Consider the following 23,291-nt stretch of genomic DNA (forward strand, 5'->3'; position numbering starts at 1 on the left):
TTGGTGCTTCTAGGAGGGAGCAGGAGGAAGACTGGGAGACAGTCTAAGATCTCAAGATCTAACTAACATAGGAGCCAATGGCTCCCTGTGGGATAATTTATCTACCAAAATTAAAAAATAAAATCAGGGACTAGGGGTATTACTCAGTAGTAGCATGCCTGTCTAACATGCATGAGGTCCTGGGACCAATTTCTGGCATGACAAAAACCAGTCAATCAGTAAACAAATGATAAAGCCAGCAAGTATTTGATCTCTTTCAATGACTACAATCTAGAAAGAAGAAATGGCACTGTTCAGCTGTCAGAGAATGTAAAGGCTTTTAAACACACTACTTTTAAAACTTCCTCCGTAAGTATTTACTAAGCCATGTCAGTGACTTAAAGGAATAAGCTAGGAAGATACTATTTCATCCTGTATAAAATAGGTCATAAAAGCAGTAACACTAGAAATTTGCCATAAAAAAGTTCAGAGATCCATCATAAAACAATGGACAAATAAATTGTGGTGTGTTCACAAAATGGAGTATTACTCAGCAATATAATGGAAGAAAGTACAGATCTATAACAATAAGGATGAATCTCAAAACCATTAGGCTGAATGAAACAAACATTACACAGGAGAGTGTATATGTATGATTCTATTCACAGAAAGATCTACAACAAGCAAAACTACTCTACAGTAAAGAGTATCAGATCAGTGCTTTCCTTTTTGGGATTAGGAGAAAGGACTGTCTGGGAAAGTACATGAGGAAACTTTCTAGGGTTATGGAAATGTTCTGTATCTTAATATAAGCTCCAGTTATACAGGTATATGCATTTATTAAAATTCACTGTGCACTTAAGATTTGTGAATTTCACTGTATATAAATGTTATCTAAAAGGAAAAACTAATCCTGAATTTATTATGTGCATGCCAAAGAACCTTGAAAGAAGGGGACTGTTGTTTGTGTACTCTAAAATATCTAAAAAATAGATTGATGGATAGAGAAATAAATAGATATCAATAAAGCAAGCACAGTAAATATTTATGGTAGTAATCTAGTAGTGGAAATATAAATGTTTAATATAAAATGTACATTTGTTTTCCAGAATAAATTGTTGGCAAAAAAAAACATTGTATGCTGGTGATCAGGAATCATTATTCATAAAAATCAAAATATGAAAGCAAACCAAGGGGCTGGGGATTTAGCTCAGCGGCAAAAGTGCCTGCCTGGCAAGCGCAAGGCCGTGAGTTTGGTTCCCGGTACCGGAGAAAAAAAAAAAAAAAAAAAAAAAGTAAGAAAGCAAACCAAGTATCCATCAATGGATATCTGAATAAACAAAATGTGGTAAGTGTATAAAATAGATTATCTGACCCATGTTTATAGCAGCACAATGTATCATAGCTAGATCTTGGAAACAGCATGTATGTCCATAAACAGATGAATGGATAAGGAAAATGTGGTATTTATACATAATAGAATACTACTCTGCCATAAAGAAAGGTACACTTGAGGTATCCTATAGGCAGATGGATGCAACTGGGGAACATAATACTAAGTGAAATAAGTCACATACACAAGCATGGTTTCTCTTATATGAGAAGTGAGATTATACACCTATATCTTTATCTCAGATTATTCAGTTTTAAAAAGAAAGAAAACTTTGACACATGTTACAATATGGATGGACCTTGAAAATGTTAAGGGAAATAAGTCAGCAAACCAAGGGTAAACATTGTGTGATTCCACTTGTATAAAGTACGTAAAGTAGTCAAATTCATAGAAATGGTGGGTGCCAGAGGCTGTGAGAAGAGTGAATGAGAGTGTTACATTTCATCAGAGTTTCAGTTGGGGAAGATGAAAAGGTTCTGACATAGATGGTGGTGGCTACACAATACTCTGAAATTCTTAATGACACAAAACTGTGTATTTAGAAATGATTAAAATGATGTTTTGTCATGTATATTACAACTTAACAAAACAAAAAATAAGTTGCCAAAGCTCCTCCAGTTTAAACTACTTCACCATCTTCTGACTTTGTATTTAATATGAGTTTTTGATGTATAGTACAATCATAGGGTTGATTTTTAAATACCATTGTCTGCATTGATGTAAATAAGTATAGACAGTTGGTAATGGATTTCTCAGTCATTAGAATGAATAAACAAAATTCCTCCAAACTATTATATTAATCAGCTACACAACCAAAATAACATACACTTTAATAGAGAAAGTTTTTTAAGAAGATGCATTTTTTCTCCCTTTACTTCATAAACCTTACATAAAAGCATAAATTCACCACCAGCATACTGACTCTAACCCTTAAATCTTTTTGCTTTTGTTTTTTCAGTAGGTTAATACTGTTGGAAAATGTGATAGTTATACATAATAATAACTGGCATAGAAAGACCATATCTTAAGATGATAAAAGCCGCTTATGATCAGCAATTGCCAAAATCATAATAAATGGGGAAAAACTGAAAGAATTCCCACTAAAATCAAGAACAAAGTAAGAGTGCACACTCTCACTACCTCTGTTCAAGATAGTACTGTACTTGAAACTTTAGTTAGAGCAGTTAGAAAAGAGAAAGAAAAAAAAGGATGGATTTTAATAGGAAAGGAAGAAGTCAAACTATGCTTACTTGCAGATGACATGATCTTTTCTTTACACAGAGAATCCAAAAAACTCCATCAAAAGACTGTTGGAGTTAATAAATTCAGGAAAGTGCGAGGCGTAGTGGCGCATGCCTGTAATCTCAGCACTTGGGAGGCTGAGGCAGGAGGATCGTTGTGAGTTTGAGGCCAGCCTGGGCTACAAAGTGAGCTCAAGGCCAGCCTGAACTGCATAGTGAGACCCTGTCTCAAAAAAAAAAAGGAAAAAAAGAAACTGCAAATACAGGAAAGTGGCGGGATACAAATAATAGCATTCAAAAAGTCAATAGCATTCCTACATTCCAAGAATGAACCCACTGAATAAGAAATCAGGAAAATAATTCCATCCACAACAGCCTTAAAAAATTAAGTATCTAGGAATTAACATAATTAAGGAGGTGAAAGACCTCTGTAATGAAAACTGTATTGCTTTGAAAAAAGATTGAAGAGGACATTAAAAAATGGAAAGCATTCTTGGATAGGCAGAATTAATATTGTCAAAGTGATCATATTACAAAACACGATATAAAGATTTAATGAAATTCTCACCAAAATATCATCAGCTTTTTTATAGAAGTAGAAAAAAATTCTACAATTTATATGGAACCAATAAATGTGAGTCATTTGTTGGAAAATGGATGCACCTTGAGACTATAATGTTTGGTGAAATAAATCAGACACAAGCGTAACTATTGCACACTTTCTCTTATATGAGAAGGCCAAAGTATAAAAAAAGAGCAAAATAAAAGGTAGATAATAGTAAATAGGGAGATAGATCTTTTGCAAATGGGAAGGAAACTGGTAGGGGAGGAATGTAGGGAAAGAAGAAGTGAACAGAATCAACAAACAGAATTATAGTAAATTAGAAAGCTTTTTCACAGCAAAATAAACAGCTAACAGAGTGAAGAGACAATCTATAGAATGTGAAAAACTTTTTATCAGCAACTCCTTGGACAGGGGACTAACATATAAAGAACTAAAACATCAGACCTCTCAAAAAATAAAAGACCCAATTAAAAAACTGGCAAATGAAAGGAACAGACACTTCTCAGAGGAAGAAATACAAATGGCCAAAATACATGAACAAATGTTCAACATCTTCAGCCACTACAGAAAGGCAAAACAAAACACCACCAAAAGTCCACCTTATAGTAAGAATGACCATAATCAGACTCAAAAAACAACAAATGCGGTAAGGATTGTAGGGGAAAAGGAACCCTTATATAGGTGTTCATGAGAGCGTAAACTAGTATAACTAGTTTGGAAATCAGTATGGAGTTTCTTCAAACAACTAAAAATAGAAATTTTATTTGAACCGGCTACACAAGTGCAAAAGGCTTCATATTATGGAGCTACATCCATACTCAAGTTTATAGCACCCCAACTCACAAGAGCTAAATCATGGAAGTAGCCTCTATGTTGATCAATAGATGAATAGATAAAGAAAATGTGATGTATATCACAATGAACCCTACCCAACCACAAAGGATAAATTTGAGTCATTCTTAAGGAAATGGATGGATTTTGAGACCATAAGACTAAGTGAAATAAGTCAGTTACAGAAGTGAAGTAAGTCAGTTACATGATTTCCCTAAAATGAAAGACCCAAAATTTAAATAGCAAAATAAAAGAGCATATTAAAAGAAAAAGGAGGCAAGGGCATGAGATCTGGAGTTTGATTCCTGGTTCAAAAAACAACAAGGAGGGGCAGACTCTGTGGAGATGAGAAGAGGATCTGGGGAAGGAAGAAGAGGGAAAGCGGTAGTAAAAATGGCCAAGATATATGTCTATGTATCAAAACTCAAGCAGACGGTAATCCCTATATACTGCAAATATCTACTAACACCTTTTTTTTCTTTGTACCAGGAATTGAACTCATGAGCTCATGCTTGCCAGACAGGAGCTGTACTGCTGAGCTATATCCCCGGCCCCAACTAGTAACTTTCTAAAATATAGTTGGTTTTGTCAGATTTTGCAGCAGTTTCCCAAGCTAAGAACATAAAAATTATATTGTACATGAGCTGAAGATTAAAACAAAGCAAGAGAAAGGAACAAAGTCAAGAGAAAGGTAAACTGCCTCAAAATATTTTATTGAAGAATCAACAGACATATGAAAAATAGCTAATAATAGCAATTATGTCTTTATAAGGACAGAAATGAAAGACTAAACAAGGAGCTCAGTGAAAAGAGTGCACTAGATAAGCATCTATGGAAAAATCAATGAATTGTGAATGAATACTTTTGGGGGGCCTTAGGACACAAAGCTGTATTAGAATAATGTCATCTATTTTGCTAAAAAATACATTGCTACATTTGTTCTAAAACAAATTTAACTTATTGGAAAAATTTAGAACACTATTTAAATATAACCAATAATAAGCATGTATTTAGTGTCTATTGCATATGGCACTAATCTGAGAAATAACATGTGTGACAAGAATTATGTAAACATAATTTGTACCTGATGTTTGGTAAGAAATATTCTGCTCCTACCTTAAATATACTTATATGAATTATTTATATCATTCTTTCCTCTTAAAAGATATTTTCTTGGAAGAATTGTAAATATACGAAAAGCTGTAGTAACATGGCTCAAAGATCAAAAACTGAACCAATATTTTAAAAACTACGTAGGATTTAAGATCTTCTACTTTTCAGATTAGTTCAGTTTCTAGGCATTTAGCAAATGTTTAAAATATAATAAAAATTCTACTTTAAATAAAAAGTCAGTATATACAAACCATGTAGCTATATAAACTTAGACCTTGAAACACCTGATATATAATGTAACTTCCTAAATAGTAAGTGTAAGTTTAAAATGTTTTCTCTTATGTAAAATATAGACAATATCCTAATTATTACATCAGTAGGTACCACCATGCAGTCTTCTCAAATCAGAAATCTGTTTTGGACTGTAAATGCAGCTCAGTACAGTGCTTGCCTAGAATATACAAAAAGCCCAGGATTTGATCTCCAGAAAGCACAAAAGAAAAAAAAACAAAACAAAAAAAAACAAGAAAGGTAAGGAAGGAAGGTGTAAATGAAGATGGAGAAAAGAAAATACAGGTTTTACTATATGGTGGCAATTACAACTTAAATGAATACAGGTATATACAAGAACTATAGTTAAGCATAATAAAATGTCACTATAAGCTACAAATATACTTTATTTAAAAGTCTTTTCTTATATATATATTCATTCATAGATCCAAAGATTTGCATTTCAGGCAACACAATAACATAAATTATAAATTTATAATAATTTAATAACATTGTGTTTGTGAATATGTGGGCATGCAAACTATCACTGTGCATTCTAATCATTTTATGACTATAATTAAATTTATGTGCTCATAAAAATTTTTAAGTGCAATAAATATGAATTTTAGTTATATAAGGACAAGAGCAAAATTGGTTGAATCTAGTGAGAGAACATTTTAAAATAAAAACATATCATCTCAAAGAATCCTAGGCAGTCAGTCGGGGAAATATCTCAAGTTCAAATATCAGATAAACACAAAGAACTAGATGTCCTTTTAAAACTAAAATTGTTAACCACTTTATAATAAGGCAATGTCTTTACTGATAAGAACTAAAAGTATTTAGCTAGAAACTTAATTTTGAAGTTATATACTTTTAGTCCATCATGAAGTCTTATCAAATTGTTTTATTTATTAGAGCTTTAAATGTCATGAAGCAATTTGATTTATTTTATTCAGGATGTTAAGTTTGATTCTGATTTTAAACGTCCCATCTCCCTTATGTTCTTAAATTAATTCATACAAGTCCCTGATTAATAATAAAAGGGTTTGCCATCAGTATTCAAAGCCCAGCCCAAGTTGTCATGGCTGAGAGGGCAGAAATCTGCTTGGAGCAATGAGAGAACCCAACTGAATTCTTGACGTCTCAGTCTATGAATGTGTAAGCACTTCATCTGTTCATGGAAACACAATGTTCTGGCAGGCTAGGGGTAAAGGTAGCTGCATAGGTAACAAACTGTAAGAGCTGGGAAGCAGTACTACATCAAAGTATGAAATTGTAGAAGCTATACACTTTGCATGTTTTTCTTTTATTTTTACAAAAAAAATGTTAACTGGTGTAAACTATTTGTGTACTAAGCACTTATTGTATTCCCTATCACTGCTGTCCATCTAATGATCTCTGCAGAAGTCACATGTGAATCTGACTTTTGGTAATGTTTTATAAAACTCTGTTTTGCAAATTAGAATGTAACTAGGTAGATCCAATTGAAAACAACTCCTCCTTTTCTTCTATTTTTATTACTCTCAAATGCAATGGTGAGATGAATACTCTTCCAGATCTGATTTCCACTTAGCAGTTGGATGTGTTTTAGGAAGTGAATGTTCATCTCTGAATGTTGGGTCTTATACGTAAAATCAGGATAATATCTAACTTTGAAAATTATTGTGAACATAATACAGTAATAAGTAAAAGTGCTTTGTACACTAAAACATACACTATGTAAAGTATTATTTATAATTTGAAAGATAGAAATTTTAATAAGGATCAGACAGTACATATATCACACTTCCCAGTAAAAAGTTGACCTTGAAAAGTTGTTTTTTTAAATTATTTCTTCACTGATATTAAGAATAATCAAAGAAAATAACATTTATTTTGTTGCTTACTATGTGTGTATCAGGTACTATTTACTTGCCATATATATAATACAAACTCACTGACCCCAAAACAACCCCAAGGCAAGATGACTATTATCCCCACTTCACACATTAAGAAACAGACATAGAGTAAGGTTGATAGGAAGTGACAGTGCTAAGATGTAAAGCACTAAGGTAGTACAGCTCTTCACCATTACACTATATCATTTATATCTATTCAATCAGGTATTAATTCATCAAATATTTAATGAGTATGTGGTATTTGCCAAGGACTCCAACAGAAACATTCATTTTTTTCTATTAGGTTTGTTTTGTTTGTGTTTTTTTTAGATACTGTCTCGCTACTAGTTCAGGCTGGCCTTTAGCTCACTATGTAACCCAGGCTGGCCTTGAACTCACAGCAATCTTCTTGTCTTAGGCTCCCAATTATTGGTCATGTGCCACCACACCTGGCTCAGAAACATTTATTTTCAACAAAAAAAAACCCTCAAAACATTTACTTTTTTCAGGAAGCTACTAGAATAAATGCTGTACTAAAAGAGTAATCTGTTGGAGAAGATACCCCATCAAAATAAGGAAGTAACAATAAAAAATAAAGACAGGCTCCAGAAAACAGGAGAATCCAGGCAGAAGGAGAAGGAAATTTTCAGGAAAGAGAAAAAAAAACCTCCCAGGATGTGTGTATGTGTATGTGTGTGTAGAGGTGGTAGAGGGAAAGGGAAAAAAAAAAAAGAATTGAAATGTGTTATGCACATGTACCAATTCCCTATGGTGAATGTAATCATTGTGTATTGCAAACATGTACTAATAAAAGTTTTAAAAAATTTAAAAAAGAAAAAAACCTCCCAGGATAATATCTATGCAATAGGCCTAGACAGCAAGGAGTACAGATTAGACATGGAGAAAAAACATTCTAGAAGATATATATCTAAGAAAAATGTGGGATTCATTCCTGATGCATTCAACTGTAGAGAAATATCTCTGTAGGCAAATTGAGGGAAGAACTAATGATAGGAACACAGAAGGTAAGACAATGTCAGTACAAAAAGAGACAACTATAAATCTTTAAAAAACAAAATATTATACCATGGCAAGTAGATATTATTACTCATAATTATATAATTATTCATTTCTTTCCCACCCTTGCTTTGCTTGGCATATTCAGGGCATACTTCCTATTAAAATGATTGGGGCCTCAACCTTATAACTTATTTTGGCCAAAGGAAGGTGCACAGATGTGACCCAGGTCACATGTTTTAAATGTTATTTGTGGAGTCTGGCTCTGTCTGCTTTTACTTCCTGCTCCAGAGTGTCTATTTATTGAAATTATTTCTCAAAACGAGAAGACACATGAAATTAAGATGAACTGAGTCCTTAGCCCAGTGACGTGACACACACCTGTAATCCCGGATCTTGGGAGGCTTGCCACAAGTTTGATGCCGGCCTGAGCTACACAGTGAATTCAAGGACAGCCTGAATTACAGAGCAACACCCTTTTCCTGTTCCCCCCAAAAAGATGAACTGAGCCTCAAAAGGCCAGCAAACCTAAGACAGCCTGGACTGATCTCAAAGCCTTTTTAAAATATCAGACAGATAAACACAAAGCAAAACAAAATAAAAACATATGAGAACATCTATGTTATATCATCTGTCTGATGAAATGGTGATATAAACAAGAAATAAATGTTTGTTGTTGTAAGCCCCTGAACTTTGGGGGTTGTTTGTTACTATAGCAAAAGTGACTGAAAACACATAGTACAGAAGTCCATAGGCTAGCAACAAACCATATTTACAGTCACATTAACATAAACATTAATTCAACAGATTCAACCAGAAGGCTAAAATTAAAAGTTGTGATATAACCATATGAGAGGTCAGAGAATAACAGAGGAAAATATGATAAAAAGTTAAATCCAAATATAATATAGGAGGACATCAATGTCTCAGGTTGAAAAATCAAGAGACAAGTGTATTATTTATAATTATATATGCAAACTACAAAAGAAAAACTAAAAAAACTGAAAGCTTTTGCCTCAAGGGAGCCACAATGTGAGAAGGATGCAGGTGGGGGAGTACTCTTCTTTGTTATAAGACTAATAGTATCATTTAATTTAAAAAGCTTATCTACATAAATTATTTTATAAAAATCTTAAAGCACAAGTAACAAAATAAAAACAATAAAATCAAGGAAAGCAATTATGTTTGATTTGTTTAAAAAATTTTTTTTGAAAATAAAATACAGAAAGTAGTGTGTGCCCATGTGCGTGTATGCATGCATGTGTGTGTGTACACACACACACACACACACACACACACACACACCACAAACCCTAACTGGAATTAGAAGGTCTAGAATTACTCTTTCACAGTTTGGCTTCTACTTTTCTCTAGCCACATTTGTCTTGGCTCTTTTCGTTTCATTATTTAGTGGAGAACAATCAGTATTATTGGCCCCCCTTTAATGTAGTATTATAATTTTGCATTTTCAATTTCAGATGTCACTGATAACATATTATAGGGAAAAAAGCTGAGATATTACTAAAGGCTAACCTGTATGGGAGCTCATACTATCCATAACTTGTGATTTGACAGATTATCTATGATCATTCATTTCTTTATAAAAATTATCACCTTTTGGCTATTTCAATAATTTTTCAGAGGATCACTAAAGACTGAGAAAAATTATTAAGTTCAATATGTAAACAGTTTTTTTCACCAAACAGATAAATTACAAAGTAATATATTCTACAAAATAATTTAGTATAGGGTCTCTTTATAAATAATGGGCCAATTTTAAACTGTTGGATTTACTAAAATCCTAATATGGATTTTTAAAAATTATTTACTGAACAAAGAATATACCCATTTATGGTTTTTTTTCCTGGTACCAGGAATCAAACTCATAACCACCCATTTATGTTATAAGGATAAAAGATATAGGGTTCTATATAAATGAGATTTTGGTTATTGCCTATAGATTTTAGTTATTATGTCAAATCTTTGCCTTTATCATAAAGTTATTTATGGAAGTTCTTTGACTATGCCAAATTTCAGTAGTAATCTCTACTACCCTGACTAGAAATATGTTAGACTTTTTATTGTTTTGTTTTTCAGACAGGGTCTTGTTATATAGTCTAGAGTGGCCTTGAACTCACTATACAGTCCAGGATGGCCTTGAACTCACTGTATTCCTCCTCCGTCAGCCTCCCAAGTGCCAGGATTACAGGCATTCACCACCATGCCTGGCTCAGAAATATGTTACATTTAGAAATAGAAAGTATTTTACCTGTAGACATAGAAAGTATTTTACATGGGTGACAATATGCTCTCAACCATATTGGACTTTGAGCTGTAGTTCAAAAGCTCACCATTTACAAAAAGGCAGTGGGGCAGAACAACAAAGCATAAGAGAAATTAACTTAGTATGTTTTATAATGCTATGAGGCCATAGTATCCAGTCATCAGAAGTCAAAATAATTAGTAGGGCATGTTTTTCATACCTCTTCATCTTTCATATTCACATCCACACTTTTTGATTGAATGGCTTTGGTTATATGGTCAATGTTGTTTTCCCTGCAGTAATCAAATATGTCTTTGTCTTCTTCCCTAATTAAAATAAAAAAATAATTGTTTATCTTACTGGGTAATACATAAAAGTTACATATTTTTATCACAACCTGTTTGGTGCTGACATAGACATTAACAGAATCCTGCTTTTGTAAAAAATATTTACATAAAGAATAATAGACTTCCAGTAGATATAATATATCCAACTGCCAAAAAGATCAAAGTTCTTAGCAAGTGTAATTATAAGGGAAAATTTCATTTGCTTTAATAAGCTTCATGAATACAACAATATAACATCTTGAAGTAGATGTTTTGACTGCCCTTTCTCCAGTTATTTTTATACACTCACAGATATAACTTCCTCTGACTTGGGATTTTCAATTACAGCATTGCAGTAAGATGGTACATCATCTACTACTGTCTGCACTGAGATACCAAAATATTAGGACACAGCTTACAACTTGCCATGTAAGTTAACAGAACAAACTGATTGTTACTCAAGTTTCAAAAAATATGTATACAGACTGGGCATGGTGGTACATGCGTATAATCCCAGCATTTGGGAGGATGAGGCAGGAGGATTGCTGCAAATTCGAGTTCAGCCTGGGCTATAAAGTGAGTTCAAGGCTAGCCTGAACTACATAGTGAAACCCTGTCTCAAAAAAAAAAAAAAAAAAAGATTAAAAAACTATACAGAAATATATATGAAAAATATATAAACATATAATTTTCTTAAAGGAAAGATAATTAGACAAAAGGCACTATTATGAAATTTAAAAATCCTTTATAAGACAGTAGAATTAAAACTAGACACACAAGTTGGGAAGTATACTATGTACTCAGTACTATTCTAACTATAACTTTAGTGCTAATTTGTTTAATCTTTAATCCAACAACTATATAGGCAAGAAGAGGTTAAATGACCTTCCATGTGACATCATATTTATTAAGGATACAAAACAGCTAGAACTCAGATCAACTGATTTTACATATAGTACATTTTTCTATTACATCATGCTGCTTCTTGACTAGGCAGCTGCAATCTATCCCAGAATCTAAAGCAAAAGTTCCTAATACAAGGTTTATGAACTCTCTAAAACAGTATAAAGAATCATCTTTGTAATATATGTGCATTTTTCTGGGGTTTGGGTAATATATGTGCATTTTTCTGGGGTTTAAATAGTTTTAATTAGATTCTCAACAGGATCAGTGACTCAAAAAAAATCAGTAATCTGGACCATAACAATGAAACTAAGTGATATGTGCACTAAATTTTATGGGTAGGTATGAAAGAATGTGTTCTGAGTTCTAAAATAAAACTAGTATTGCTTTATAACATGGAAGGCCATAACACCCATTTATCAGAAATCAAACAATTGGTCACAGGAATTCTTCTACCATAATAGCCAATTAAACAACTTATGTATAAAACTTACGTATTAAAAGTAATTTTCAGTCATAGCTAATTTTCTTAAAATATTACTTGGTATTAACCATTTAAAGCCTTCCTCAAACAGCTGATATATTTTATTAAGCACCTACTATATACAAGGCACTCCATAAGATTCTGTCAATAACAGATATAAAGCTAAAAAAGAAAGTTTACCTTTAACATAAAAACAAGTATAGTTGGGATGATAAAATTCACATAATATTAACATAACATAGAACTTGATCCTTAAAAAAGACTGTAAGAGAACTTCTAGAATATACAATTGTATATCACTTCTAGATGGAGAAAATAAGGTAGGTTTTAAGGAAGAACTCATGTTTAGTTTGAAAATTCCATTTTGCATTAGTGAAAATGTATTTCCAGATCATTTACTCTTGTAAATATGGAAAACTGAGCCCAAAACCCTAGAAAAGAGAGGTCTGATTTTTAAAATTATGGCTGTGGATGATACCACTTTAACTTTATTTAACTACCACCAAAAATACTATTTCTATGAGAGCTGCATTTAGAGTTCCAACTTGGGAATAATGAAGACCTATTTTCTTCCAACCCAGTAACACAGATCCTGCTAACTGAGAAGCAACAACTTGAAATGTGTGAGAGAGAACTATGCTATTTTAGCCATAACAAAAAATACACTACTCATCACTTTTTTTTTTTTTTATTTCTTTTTTTTGTTTTGTTTTTCTCCGGTGCCAGGAACCGAACTCACGACCTTGCGCTTGCCAGGCAGGCGCTTTGCTGCTGAGCTAAATCCCCAGCCCTCATCACTTGTTTTGATTTTGAAAATATGGAGAGTTGGTAGTGAGATTCAGAAGAGAATGTAAGAAGACACAAGGGAGGTAGGTTATCCATATCCAGTAAAGTGCAATGATTATTCATAGATGAGAGGAACTTCTGAATTGTCTTTCCTCCTTAGCTCAACTTTCACATATGCACATATATCTATGCCTTAAGCAGTAAAACAGTAAACACATTACAAACATGTACATTTTTATTTTACTTAATATATTTTCAATGTTTCTTAGATACATCATCTATATAAATTTTTTTTTGCTGTGGTATGTGAAATTTTCAGGGGGGATTTTTTTACCTGTTTATCATATATAGTTTATCATTGATAGGCACAGTTTATCATCAGGCAGAGGTATTTATAAAATACTTCAAGGTAGGTTACACAACTTAAATATAAAAAGTTTACTAAAATCACTACAAATGTACTACAAAGTTGAGAGACCAATATAAAAAATAAGGGATATTCTTGGTCTTAGTTGTTAAATATATGTATCTACTACCACACTAAATTTTGACTGCCAGCAACCAAGCTGTCTTTATACAATGTCACCACCTAGTGGCCAAAACGGAGAAATGTTTGGAATAACAGCTTTCTACATCTTTCTTGCCAACAAAATTATATACAATGCACAAATCAAACTCTCTTTCCTGCTACATTTCCAAGTTAATAGTTCAGTACAGTCTTCCAAGGTAATCTTTCTCTTTATGGCCATATTTACCTTAAATGAAACAACATGTGAAATGAACCCACGCACCATATAATATTTTAGAGCCTTAATAAACGTTAGTGCCCTTTTATCTCTTTCCCTTCCTCTTATGATTCTCACTCAGTTACCTTCTTCTCTTGTTGACTGTACGTCTGAAAATTGTCATATTCATTCTCTATGAGTGAGTCTGAGTTACATCTGTGATACTACCCTCAAGGTTGCCCCACATTCAGTAGGTAGTCTCTTTACATTACTTTACATTTTTTGAACTTGAACAAAAATACACATATACAAAGGAAAAAGCACTCACTTTCTCTGAAATTTTTTGGAATATAAGGACATGACCTACTTTTTTTTTGTGCTGGGAACTGAACTCAGGACCTTGCACTTGCCAGGTAGGCAATTGTGCTGCTGAGCTAGATCCCCAGACCCATGCCCCTTTCTGAGACAGGGTCTCACTTTGTAGTGCAGGCTGACCTTGAACTTGCAGTGATCCTCCTGCTTCAGCCTCCAAAGTGCTGGAACTACCATGTCCATCTCTAAGAACACAATCTTATGGAAAAGAGAAGTGGTGTTTCATTATCTTTTATTCAATCACATGCAGACTAGACACCTTGCCCATTCCTTAAAATGCTATTTGAACCATTTTCTTTTATACTGGTTTCATTTTCCTATCAAAAGAATATTTCAAGCATGTTACATGGCAAGCCACATAGAATCCATTTCACAATTCCATCTACCTCAAAAAAATTAAAAATATGTTTATATGACGGGCTCAGAAGAATCTGTACAACTCAATAGCAAGAAAATAAATAGCCTGATTTTAAAAATGGCAAAGGATCTGGACATTTCTCTAAAGAAGAGATATGAATGGTAAATATATACATTAAAAATGCTCAAAATCCCTAATCATCAAGAAAATCTAAATTAAAGCCACAAAGAGATATCACTTCATGCCTGTCAGACTCGTTATTATAATAAAGAAAAATGGTAACAAGTGTTAGCAAAAAACAGAACCCTTGTAGTTTTGAAAAAGTATGGGGAGTTCCTCAAAAAATTAAAACAAAATCACCATGTAACCCATCAATCTCACTTCTGAGAATAAAGGGGGTGATAAGATTGCCCTCAAACAAAATTACTTACAATTTTACACATTTTTCTCACATTCTTTCAAACAAGCATTGACAAAAGAAAACCAAATGCCACAAATGACTCTTACAGACAATGAGTTACATTAGGTAAGTTATTTAACCATGATTTTATAAAGATTATCATTACTAAAAATGCATTTTCACTTCTTAAAACCTGCTTAACCCTAAACAAAGCTGACTGAAAATGCTTTAAATGCCTAAAAGAAAAAAGAAACAAACAAAAGGAAAGAAATTCAATTCTGATCAATCCCTGGAAAATCAGTGGCCACATCCAAAGATTCCACAGACTCTCTTTGCTAATAGGCTTCTACAGAGCTGAGTTATATTTTCAATCATTAAGGTAACTCTAAAATCAATAAAACAATTCAAAGGAAATATCATCATCAGTATAATGATAAGTGAAACACTAGAATCTCTAATTCTACCAGTGAAGCATATTTTTAAGAATACTAAATGGAAAAGGAACTTAAAAAAATCTAATGGAAAATATTCAGCATATTGATATAGTAACAACTATCAACTTCAATTTCATTAATTAGAAATTATAGTGATTGCTCAAACATTTTAGGAGTCAGTATGGCATAGTAATTAAAAGCAGAGTATTAACCACGTGACTGTAGGCAAGTAACTTAATCTCTCTGAACCTCAGTTTCCTCATCTGCAAAACAGAAGTATTACTAACATCTACATTTAATAGGGCCATTCTGAAGATTAAGCAAAATAACACATATAACAGTATGATTACTAGCATAGACTAAGCGATCGATGTAGGTTCATTATCATATTATTGTCGTAAGAATTTAGCATATGTTATAAGTGGATGTCATTTCTCATACCCTGATATAATAGTGTCAATTAGTCTAACTACTAATTACACTTTCAAAGAGAAACAAGGCAACAGGATTGGAGCAGAGTTAACAAAGGGGTAAGAGATGAGATGGTAAGGGGCTTTGTTCATATTATTTACACACATACTGACTCCCTTTCTATAATGGATATATCCTCATAACCACATTTATCTTTATATTTACACACACATCAAACTTTGTAAACAAGTCTAAGTGCCTAGCATTTCACAGGCCCTACATACACATAAAGATATAAAAGAGAAGGGAAAGAGTAGAAGGGCTAGCAAGAGAGAATAAAGTGGGAAAAATAAAGAGGAAAAAATGAGTAAGAGAAGGATAAGACTAGATGGATGATGGTTCTGGTTGATGAGCTGCTGATCTGCAAACAGGTGGATTTACCTACATGCTTGGTTGGCACCATGACACTGAACACAGAGGAGCTAAATGAAGCACATTAGAAAAGGCTGAATATGAGAGCCAGGTGATTTTTACAACAGTTACTGTTTATGTCAAGACCTGAGTGTCCCAAGGGACCCATTTTCACATAATCTATAATTATCTCTTTGCTTTAATCGCCTCGTCATTCCTGAGGCTCTCATGGGCACTGGAAGAGGAAAAGCTCATTAACTAAACCTTTTCTCCTCTCTCCAGCCACCCATGGCTTTTAATTGCTTGGTGTGTTATTATCTAGAAGTGCAACTGGGATCATTTTCATAAGAAAGGGAGGTAGAGAGCAGGAAAGGAGCCAGGAGTCCCTGAGGCATGCACCACAGACAAACCTTTGCTTTCTCAATTATTTATGCCAGCTGAGGTTCTGCAGGCTGAATAAATCCATAACTCAAGTTCATTCTGAACAGTCAGATCCTAAGGGGGAGTTGCCCACTTGCCTCAACACATTTGTGTAGCCCTCAAAGAATAACCAGAATGTAACAAGACACATGTCATCCAATTTATCACCTATCACCAAAGTGTTGACACAGTGTTGATCAAAGGCGACACAGTGAAACAGGGAAGGATACTACCAGCCAAACACTCAGCGGGAAGCTCTTGGTGCTCAGGGCAATGCTGGCATTGGGGCAGAGGTGTCTCAGAATGACAGCCTGTTTAAAGCACACAAACCCAAACATCTAGTTTTTAAAACAAAATACGTAGTACCCTTTTTTTTTTTTTTTGGTAGTGCTGGGGATCAAACTCGGGGCTTCAAAGCCTGAGAGGCCAGTGCTGTACCATTGAGCTATATCCCCAACTCTGACATGTATACTTGAAGCTTCAGTCTTTAAATAAATTTGTTAAAAACAGTTTATTATCTAATAATGCAAAGCTCTAAATAAATAAGCAGACTCTTATACAGTTTGACTTTATAAATGAAAATAAAAACCATGCATGTTGTAGTTTTTTATCCAACCACACCTTTTTCAAGAAAATTTTAGAGTACAATTTATGTGCAATTGACAGGTTTCTATGTTACTTTCATTCTAGTTCCTATTTTCACCAGGGACACAAAATTAAAGCATAAAACCATCACTCTCGCTCTAGTTTGTTATACTTACATTATTCCACTTGTAGTTAAAGTAGAGAGCAACCAATGAAAATATATTTTAAAAATATTTCCAAAATCCACTATTGTTTAAAAACTAGACTATAGGTCATTGATGAAAGCATCTTTTTGAAATTCTACAGGCTTTCATGTCTGACACAAGGAATGACCTTTGGTATTTTCTGCCAAAGTACTTCATTTGTCTCACAGAGCAACTAATCAATTCCAGAGCCCATCAATCATTTCAGTTGTATACTAGTCTGGTCTTGCTTAGAGAAGGTCCAGTGTAAGTGGAATTAATAAAATTCTGATAGATTACAAGGTTTCAAACTATATATAAAATATAACAGGGAAGACCAAATCTTATTACAGGGTGGGATGGGTACTGTATAGTCTTCATTTATTGTATTTTTAATTCTTGCCCTAATTTCTCAATGTATGTAACAACTTCCTGATCAAACCTAGGTACATAAGTCACTAATAGAGATAATTCTTAAGTATGCCAGGATAGGTATTTCTGAGTCATTTGATTCTGTGTAAAGCCACGTGCTTATTACAATGCTTTTTCTGCCTACCTGTAGTATGAGAAATGGTTGATCTTGAAATTAGAGGTAACTATGTAAGATGTTACACTTACTTCTATGTTCCAAAAACAGATCTAATAGCATTGATACTCCTTTCCTTGTTTTCCATTTTCCTTCACAAAAGCACACAATTTGTACCTAGTTATATAACCAGACTGCCCTGTGAATTTTAGCTCCTAACATCTGATCTTGGTTTCCCCTGTGAGGACTCCCTGATGCTGAGTAACGATATTAATAAAAGCTTATCACACAATAACTTATTTTGTGCCAGATTATTCTAGGATGCCTGTGTGTCAGTAGTCATATAATGTCAGTGATCTGACTCCATAAATTTTTGTACTTAAGACTCACAGTAGACTCCTTCATATTATATTATAATAATATTACAGAACAATTAACTAGCTTCAGAATGAGAAATTGGTGATGGGACTCTAAGATATTAATATAGAGTTCTGTACCCATATATTCTAATGTCACTTTATATGACACAGTGAGAATAAAGATCAGAACCACAATGATAGGAAACAAGCTCACTGGCCCTTGGTTCAATAACATTTATATCAAAATTAAAATAGGCTCTCAACTCATCTACAATACATACTATAGTCAGGAAAGCTACCCTGACAATGGAATCCAAGCCTAACCAAATGGATTTATTAGATACTGCACTAATTTTTCTGATCTTTACAAATATTGAAACAATCTAGAGTTTATATATGAAAGTATCCAAAATAGACCTTTAAAATACATTATTTTGGCAGGTCTTCACAATCCATGGTAAAGGATGCCTGTAATCCCAGCACACTGGGAGGCTGAAGAGGACCACAAATTTGAGCCCAGCTTGGGCAGTTTTGTGACTTAGTGAGATCCCCTCTCTGTCTCAAAAAGTGTGTGTGTGTGTGTGTGGGGAAGAGCTGGGGATGTAACTCAGTGCAAAGGCCCTGTGGTTCAATCCCCTGTGCTCAAAACAAAACAAAACAAAACATAATGTTTTATGTCCTTTACAAAAACTATGATTCCATAAAAATAGCTTTTCCTTTTCATCTAACTTTTTCCAGCTGATGTTTCTAAAACTAGGCTAAAACCTACTGTTGCTTTTACTTAAGCTGAAGATAATTTGGCCAAGAATTTGCAGTTAACACCAGTTAAAGCACAACTTTAAATGTATCTGTTACTTCAGTATGATGCTTTAACTTGAGATTACACCTAAAAAGGATACAGATTGGTAAAATGGAATTTCTACTTTTAGTTTTTTGAAGAATCCCTACACCACGGTGGTTGTATTAGTTTACATTCCCACCCACAGTGCAGAAGGGCTCCCTCTCCCCTGCACCCTGGCCGGCATTTGTTGTTTTTGTGTCCTTGATGATAGCCATTTTGACTGGGATAATATATAATCTCAGAGTTGTTCTAATTTGAATTTCCCAAATAGCTAAACATGATGAATATTTTCTCATGCACTTATTGGCCATCTGTACTTCTCCTTTTGAAAAGTGTCTATTCAGTTCATTTGCCCATTTTTTGATTGGATCATTTGTATGGGGAGTAATTTTTTCTTAATTATTTATATCTTCTAGATATTACCCTCCTATCGGAGAGTACCTGGCAAATTTTATTTCCCATTCTGTAGGCTGTCATTTCATTCTGTTGACTGTTTCCTTTACTGTACAAAGTGTTTACATTTAATATAATCCCATGTGTTGATTCTTGATATTATTTTGTTATTAGAATTCTATTCAGAAAGTCTTTTCCTGTGCCTATTGCTTCAATTGTTTTCCCTAAGTTATCTTCCAGCTGTTTCAGTGTTTGTTTTAATATCAAAGACTGATGCATTCTGATTTTAGTGTAGAGTGCAAATTATGGATCTAGTATCAATCTTCTGCATGTAGATGACCAGTTTTCCACATACCATTTGTTAACAAGGCTATCTTTTCTCCAGCATATGATTTTGGCATGTCAAAAATCAGATGGCTGAAGATGCACGGGGTTGTTTCTGTGTCTTCTATCACATTGGTTTACATGTCTATTTTTGTGCTAGTACTATGCTGTTTTTTGTTACTATATAGTATAAACTGTAGTACAGCTTTGTAGTATAACTACAGCTTGGTAGTACAACTTGAAACCCCAAGTTGTGATGCCTTCTGCTTTGCTCTTTTTGCCCAGAATTATTTTGGCTATTCTGAATCTCTTCTGGTAGTATGTAAGTTTTAGTTACATGGATCTATCTCAGTGAAGAATGTTATTTTAATAGTAATTTCATTGAATTGATAGATCACTTTTGTTAATATGGCCATTTTAACAAGACATTTTTCCATTTTCCCACATTCTCTTCAATCTCCTCAAAGGTCAGCAGTTTCCATCATAGAGCTCTTTCATCTCCTTGGTTAGACTGATCCCCAGTATTTCCTTTTTCAATGTGTTCATTATTGCTGTGCAGGAACATTACTGATTATATTGTACTAATTTTGTGTCCCGCCATTTTGCCGAATTTGCTTATTAGCTCTAAGAGTTGTTTGGTGGAATTTTTTGGGTCTTTTATACATGGAATCATATCATCTGCAAATAGAGATAATTTGAATTCTTTCTTTCCTATTCATATCTCTTTTCTTTCCCTTGCCTGATTGCTCTGGGTAAACTTTTGAGTACTATACTGAACTGGAGTGGTGAAGATAGACACCACGGTCTCCGTCCAGATTTTAGAGGGACTGCTTTCAGCTTTTCCTCATTTAGTATGACTTTGTCTGTGAGTTTGTCATAAATGCCTTTTATCATTTTAAGGTAAGGCTCTTCTATACCTATTCTATACCTATACCTAAAAAGGTTGGATTTTGTCAAAGACTTTTTAAATTTAATGCCATTTTTATCCTTAATTCTACTGAGATGGTGTATGACATTTATTGATTTACATATGTTGAACAATCCTTGCATCCCTGAGATGAAGCCAAATTGGTCATGATGTATGATCTTTTTAATGATTTGTTGAATTGTTTGCAAGTATCTTACTGAGGATTTTTGCATAAATGTTCACCAAAGATATTGGCCTATAGTTTTTTGTTGCTGTTGTTTAGTTCTTATCTAGTTTTGATATCAGGGTAATACTGGCTTTATGGACTGAGTTTGGAAGCATTCTTTCCCTTTCACATACAGAAGTTTGAGTATTGGCATTAGTTCTCTAAAGTCCTGGTAAGATTCAGCAGTGATTCCACTGGGCCCTGGGCTTTTTTTAGTTGGAAGAGTTTTTATTCCTATATCAATTTCATTGCCTTTTTTTTCTTCTTCTTTTTTTTTTTTTTTTTTTTTTGGTCTTTTTGAGACAGGGTCTCTCTATGCAGTTCAGACTGGCCTTGAGCTCAGTTTGTAGCCCAGGCTGGTCTCAAACTCACAACAATCCTCCTGCCTCAGCCTCCCAAGTGCTGGGATTGCAAACATGTGCCACCACACCCGGCGCCTATTATTCAGTGTTCAGTGTTTTTATATCTTCTTGGTTCAATTTGGTAAGTCATATGTGCTATAAATTTATTCATTTATTCTAGACTTTAATTTATTGGAATGTAGGTTCTCAAAATAGTTTCTAATCTGCTCAACTTCATTGGTGTCTGTAATTTCACCTGTTTTATTTCTAATTTTATTGATACTAGATCTTCTCTTTCTTTTGGTAAGATTGGCTAAGGGTTTACCAATTGTGTTTATCCTCTCAAAGAACCAACCAATCTTCTTGGTTCAATCTGGTAAGTCATATGTGCTATAAATTTATTCATTTATTCTAGACTTTAATTTATTGGAATGTAGGTTCTCAAAATAGTTTCTAATCTGCTCGACTTCATTGGTGTCTGTAATTTCACCTGTTTTATTTCTAATTTTATTGATACTAGATCTTCTCTTTCTTTTGGTAAGATTGGCTAAGGGTTTACCAATTGTGTTTATCCTCTCAAAGAACCAACTTTTATTCACTGACCCTTTATACTTTTTTTAGTTTCAATTTCATTGATTTCTACCTGATCTTTATAATTTCTTTCCTTTTATTAGTTTTGGGTTTGGACTGCATTTGTTTTTCTAGGACCTTGAGAGTATCATTAGGTTATTTATTTGGGGTTGCTCTGTTTTTCTAATGTAGACACAACTATAAACTTTCCTCTTAGAATTGCTTTCATGGTGTCCCACAGATTGTACTGCTGCTGTCATTTGATTCTAGGAATTTTAAAATTTCTTCCCTGATTTCTTCTTTCTTTTTCCTTGAATGATCAATGGAATAATTATTTCCATCAATTACCATGTATTTGTACAGTTTCTGTGACTTCTTTTGCCTTTGATTTCTAGCTTCATTCCACTATGATCTGACAGAATACAAGTAGAAGGCTTCTGATGGCTCCCTCATATTCATGTTTCTTACCTTAGCAGTATGTTCTAGAATACAGAAATGAGGGAGATATTATAAGTTATTTAAGTGATTAAGGATGATTTAATGAAGTGAGGTCAAGTCTAACTAGTTTCACCCATACCGAAAATTCATATGTCACTCAATCTTTACTAAAACATAGTTACACGAAAATGCTGAAAGTATTAAGAACACACTATTCAAAAGTGAAGAGCACAAATATTCACAAGTTTTGTCTCATGATAGATTCACTAATAAATGTGTATTGAGGTGAATTTAACCTCTATAAAAAAGCTATATTATTCTTTATCATTGTTTCTTATTATTAAAATTCTAAGTACTGAATCTAAATATTGAATTAAACCTAACAGTCACTTCTTTAAGACATGAATGGAAGAAAAGAGGGAGATTAGCTCTTTCAATACAGTTTGACTCTATCTCAGAAATATTCTTACCCAGACTTTTGCTCTCACTTCAGCTACAGTTCATTTCATTTACTTCATGTTCTGTAGAGCTACTGTGATCAGTCACAACAGAGGACATTACAAAAGAAACTACTCAGCATCTCATTTTTGAAAATACTAGTCTGTAAGCTCTTAAGGAAATTAGCACACAATCTAATTTGTGTGTAATTATTATTTACAGACAAGTGATTGATACTGTTAGAAAATTAAGCTTACTTTGGCCCCCAGCCGCGCAGGTGCCCGGGAGGTGGGCCCCCGGCGCCCAGGAAGCGGTGCAGCAGGGTGTGCCAGCCTTTGGGCAGGCCCCCAGCCTTGCAGGCGCCTGGGAGGTGGGCCCCTTGCCCCTGGGAACCTGTGCGGTGGCGCACGCTGTCACACGCTGGCCTTCACACCAGCCACCGCCACCCGATCTAGACCTATCATGGCACAGAGAAGCAATGACACAATTAGCCCACCACACGCTGGCTGTGGAGGCCTGCCCGCAGAAGTGTGTGAATCATTCCAACACAGAGAAACCCCTGGGAATACATGCCACACA

General features: G+C 34.0%; 1 protein-coding gene across 2 annotated transcripts in view; it reads right to left on the reverse strand.

Moving 5' to 3' along the window:
* Acbd6 (acyl-CoA binding domain containing 6) overlaps window positions 1-23,291 on the reverse strand; it is a 177,168-nt gene that overhangs the window by 80,395 nt on the left and 73,482 nt on the right. For both annotated transcript variants that reach the window (XM_013521346.1, XM_005374985.2), the window contains exon 5: window positions 10,773-10,878. In XM_013521346.1, the coding sequence (XP_013376800.1) occupies window positions 10,773-10,878 (106 nt within the window). The remainder of the gene's footprint in view (window positions 1-10,772; window positions 10,879-23,291) is intronic.

The sequence above is a fragment of the Chinchilla lanigera genome, unplaced genomic scaffold, assembly GCF_000276665.1.
Source record: "Chinchilla lanigera isolate Chin_1 unplaced genomic scaffold, ChiLan1.0 scaffold00005, whole genome shotgun sequence".
NCBI lineage: Eukaryota > Metazoa > Chordata > Mammalia > Rodentia > Chinchillidae > Chinchilla > Chinchilla lanigera.